Genomic DNA, 5,192 nt, shown 5'->3' with positions numbered 1-5,192 from the left:
TGTGAGGGCCATTCATATAAACTGCCTCGAGGGCCATTCATACAAACTACCATGATGGCCATTCATAGAAACTACCGCAAGGGCCATTCATTCAAACTGCCGCAAGGGTCATCCATACAAACTGCCGCGAGGACCATTCATGCAAACTACCGCGAGGGTCATTCATATAAAATTATCATGTGGGCTACTCATATCAAACTTCCATGAGGGTCATAAAACCACATAAAGTGGTAGAGAACAAGACACAGGACTAAGATGGTCATTCAAATTCAAGCAGCTCCACGAAGGTCGCAATTCAAAGACAATACCAAGTAGGTGTAAGCAAAAACACACCAAAATGGTTTTAGGACTAGGTGGTCCTAATGTTGATGAAAATGAGGTTTTAAGAAGAGGAGCAGGCTCATCAAACCAAATTCACATGCGTGCGGAGCAAACGTGGAATTTTTTCCTACGTAGCCAGTTGAGATAGGGTGCCCATGAGAGTCAAGCTCTCTGGCCAGGATTTGGAAGATCGCTCTACCCCATTGTCACACCCCCACCCTTGGTAAGGCATGATTGGGACCCGGCACCTTATGGAAATCGAGCGAACCAACTTATAACTTACATCCTTCGTGTCTGATATTTGGCACAAATATCATGTTTTGTGTCATTTTACATCCTACACTTATGACTTTTATCGCTGAATTCGTGATGCAATCGTCGTATTTGAACTTATGTCGTCATATTTCATGTGCATAGGTACGAAGATGACGAACAATGCAAAAAACTGTGCTGAAAGTGAGTGAATTTGGAGCTTATGACGATTAGACGAGATGACGAGTTGAAGACCGATGTGCTAAAAGGAAAGAAACTGAACTGAAGGCCCTGCTTTTCTTCCGCATCGCGTGAAGAAAGCGGACACACAAGACCAGGAATCACTACCACGCGATCCATCCGCATCGCGGAAGGAAAGCGGAAAGCTACAGAACCTTGCGCGATCCTTCCGCGATGAGGAAGGAAAGCGGGATTCTGCGCGGCTTTCTCGATTCGACTAGGATGTGGTTTCCTTATTTTTTATTTTTACCCTAGACTATATATAGACATTTTATTTTGCTGAGGATGGGTGCTGGGATTTATTGAAAGATTTGTAAGCCGCCATTCTCTTTTCTCTCTCTAGGTTTCTTTTATTTTTCATCTTTTTCAACCCTAGGTTATTCATGACTTCTTTTGTCTATGATCGAATCATGAGTAGCTAAACTTCTTGATTCTAGGGTTGTGGCGAAAGACTTGAAAGTTGATTTGATGACAGTTATTATCTATTGATTTTCCATATTTTGGGTTTCTTATTTATTCTTGTTCTTAATTGTTTGATTATCTGGCCAATAGTTAGACCCTATCTGTGGTGCGTGAATTTAACTTGAGAAAGGGAATTCACGTACGTAATAAGAATGAATAGAGTTTGTTCGATTTAATCGATTCGCTACTGAGGATAGAGATATACCCTTTAGCCCTACTTAGTTGAATACGGAGAAATAAATGCGTTCTTGTTACCTCTGATGACCATAGCGATATAGGCATTATAGCAACATCTACAGGATTGTGAGTAGTTCGAGAGAATATCACAGAGTATAATTAGCCCGTCAACTAGTAACCCAGGAAATAAAATAGGTAAAATTGTCTGAAGATCAACTGGATTGTCGAAAGCCATGACCCTAGATCTTTCTCTCATCTGATAATTCTTACAATCTTTGTTAAGATATTCCCAGTTACAAAAAAAATACACCCATCACAAATTGTTTACTTTTCAGTTTTAGTTTAGTTCAACAACCATCTTGATTTTCACTTTCTTGAATAGTTTCATCCGAATTTGAATTAGCTTAACAGTAGAATCTAAGTCTCTGTGGGATCGATATCTGGACTTAACAGTCTATATTACTTGTACGACCGCGTATACTTGCGTGTGCGTTTTGGAGCAACAAGTTTTTGGCGCCGTTGCCGGGGACTTAGGAAAATTTACTGTTTTTCTAATTGGAGTTTGTTTTTTTTCTATTCAAGTTTTTACTTTTTCGTTGTTCTACTTGTGTCACTTCAGGCTTCTCTGGTTTATGCCAAACACTCGAAGTTCAGGAAAACCGCTAGTTGATCTTGATCTCGAAATCGAAAGAACTTTTCACCGACAAAGAAAAATGGCTAACGAAGCAGCAAGACTTGCTCTTGAACAGGCAGAAAGGGATAGAGCCAGAGACGGCGATGAACAGGGTGCAAGGGCACAAGAACAACGGATTCTTTTATCCAGTTATGCTAGGCCTAGTCTGGCAACTATTGCTAAGGCTATTGTTAGGCCTGAAATTGCTGGAAATTTGAGCTAAAAGAAGGAACAGTGCGGCTGGTGCAACATACGTGCAAAGATATATGGGTAAGTCTAGTGAAGACCCGCATAAGCACTTGATGCGATTCGTGGAGTTGAGCGAGAATTTCCAATATAGAGATGTTCCCGATGATTATGTGAAGATGTCCTTATTTCTCGTTCACCGATTGGCGAAGCGAGGGAATGGTTGACGAATCTACCTGCAGGTTCTATCACTTCTTGGGAGATATTACCCGATAAGTTTATCGACAGGTTCTTCTCACCCAAGAAAACAAAGGAGCTGCGAGGAAGAATTGCTAACTTCACTTAGAGAGATTCCGAATCTCTGTCACACGCTTGGGAGAGGTATAAGGGCTATCTGCTAGATTTCCCCCATCTCATGCAGCCAAAAGAGATCATTGGCAACTATTTCGTAGAAGGACTTAACCATGAATCAAAGGCCCTGTTGAATGCTTCAGCTCAAGGGCAGATCTTAAACAAAACATATGAAGAGATAGAAGATCTCCTTGAGATGATGTCTGAGGGTCATCATGAATATCATGAGACTAGCCGAGGGTTACCACAAAAAAGCTGCTGGGGTTCTTAAAGTTGATGATGTTACAGCTATTCGGGCTGATATAGGTACTCTTACTAACGTGATGTTGAGGGTGTTTCCTCAAGCTCAGCAGATTCAACCAGTTCAACATATTCAGCAGGCAGCATGTGTAGGTTGCGGTGAGCCTCGTGATTATAACAATTATCCATTGAATCCAGAGTCTGTCTATTTTATGGGACAGCAGAATCGCGGTGGCGGAAATCGGGGTAACTATTATGAAAATAATTACAACACTCCATTTGGGAAGCAGGATTTCCACAAATCGAACAATTATCAGCAGCCTCATGCTCAGCCAGCTAGCAATTTAGAGGAGATGATGAAGCAGCTCATTGCTCAGAATCAAGTGACGCAGCAGTAAAATCAGAAAATTCAGAGTGAGATGTAGAAATCGATTCACGAGCTTGAGCGTCAGATGGGGCAGATGGCTCTTATGTAGAATGTCAGACCTCCGGGTGCTCTTCCTAGTGATACTGAAAAGAACCCGAAAGAATGCAAGGCAGTCACCTTGAGGAATGGAAGAGAGCTAGAAGAAATGTCGTCGAAAAAGAAGAACATAGCAGAGCGAACAGTCCATCCGCTAAGCGAGCTGAACCAAAGCAAACAATCACAGAGCAACATGTAGAGGAAGTGGTGCGTCTACCCCCTCCCTTTCCACAGCGACTTCAGAAACAGAAAGCAGTTTCGGCTTGCAAGAAATTTCTCGAACTCTTAAAACAGGTACACATCAACATACCTTTGGTGGAGCTTTTGCAAGAAGTCCTAAAATATGCTAAATATATTAAAGATGTGGTCGCGAACAAATGGCGTTGGACAGAGTTTGAGACTGTTGCACTTACTGAGGAGTGCAGTTCTAGATTGAGGAGTAAAATTCCTCCAAAGTTGAAAGATCCGGGCAGCTTCACAATTTCGATTACGATTGGCAACATTGAAGTTGGGCTAGCATTGTGTGATTTAGGAGCTAGTATTAATATGATGCCCACTTCTGTGTTCCGAACGTTGGGTTTGGGAGAGCCTAGGCCAACCACTATTACATTGCAGTTGGCTGATCGATCTCTTGCTTATCCTGATGGCATTATTGAGGATGTTCTTGTGAAAGTAGGCCCATTTATTACGCCGATTAATTTTGTGATACTTGATTTAGGCAGATAAGAGTGTCCCTCTCATTATGGGGAGAGGATTCTTGGCTACTGTTGATGCTGTGATCCGAGTGAAAGATGGGAAGATGTCCATGACAGTTAATGGACAAGAGGTGACTTTTGATGTGTTTAAAGCTACCAACCTTCCATCCCATTATGAGGAGTTGAAAATGATTTTTGCGGTGGAGCCCGAGCTCACTAATGCCGAGTTAGATCACTTTCTAGCTTCGCGAGGTCCGTTGGAGACAGCGTTGGTGTATGGGGAAGATTTGAAAATTGACGCAGAAGTGGAGGAGTGTCTTAGCACTCTTGACACTTTATGTGCTTATCTACGAGCACGTACACCGGTTGAGGAGCTAGATAGACCAGAGTCATGGAAGAAGCCGAAACCATTTTATTGAAGAGAAACCGTTACCTCCTCACCTTCGTTACGCTTTCTTGGGTAGTGGAGACACATTGCCCCTAATCCTCTCGGCTTATTTGACTGATGTGCAGGTTGAACGTGTGTTACGAGTGCTAAGAGATCGAGTTTGAGCCCTTGGGTGGTCGATAGCTGATATTTGAGGTATTAGTAGCTCGTTTTGCATGCACAAAATATTATTGGAGGAAGACAGCAAACCTAGTATTGAGGGCCAGAGGCGACTGAACCCGGTCATGAAGGAGGTGGTGAAGAAAGAGGTAATCAAGTGGCTTGACAGCTGCATTATTTATCCCATCTCTGACAGCAATTGGGTGAGTCCTGTACAATGTGTCCCGAAGAAAGGGGGCATGACTGTGGTGGAAAACGAAAAGAATGAATTGGTGCCTCAACGAACTGTTACGGGTTGGAGGATATGTATTGACTATCGCAAGTTGAACAACGCCAGCAGAAAAGATCACTTTCCTTTGCCCTTCATGGATCAGATGCTCGACAGATTGGCTGGGCACGATTATTATTGCTTTTTGGATGGTTATTCGGGTTACAACCAGATCATGATTGCACCTGAGGATCAAGAGAAGACCACAGTCACATGTCCATATGGCACGTTTGCATTCCGGAGGATGCCTTTCGGTTTGTGCAATGCTCCAGGTACTTTCTAGCGTTGCATGATGGCTATTTTCATCGATATGGTGG

At 42.7% G+C, this 5,192-nt stretch overlaps 1 protein-coding gene across 1 annotated transcript; it reads left to right on the top strand.

Moving 5' to 3' along the window:
* The first annotated feature begins 3,431 nt into the window (after positions 1-3,431).
* On the top strand, positions 3,432-4,479 carry LOC132047410 (uncharacterized). The gene is made up of 2 exons (XM_059438458.1): positions 3,432-4,037; positions 4,084-4,479. Exons 1-2 carry the CDS (start codon positions 3,432-3,434, stop codon positions 4,477-4,479), a joined length of 1,002 nt encoding a protein of 333 aa, XP_059294441.1.
* Positions 4,480-5,192: the final 713 nt, after the last annotated feature.

The sequence above is a fragment of the Lycium ferocissimum genome, chromosome 2 (genome assembly GCF_029784015.1).
Source record: "Lycium ferocissimum isolate CSIRO_LF1 chromosome 2, AGI_CSIRO_Lferr_CH_V1, whole genome shotgun sequence".
NCBI lineage: Eukaryota > Viridiplantae > Streptophyta > Magnoliopsida > Solanales > Solanaceae > Lycium > Lycium ferocissimum.
The sequence above is the reverse complement of the archived record's forward strand: the minus strand, read 5'-3'. Positions and strand labels throughout refer to the sequence as shown.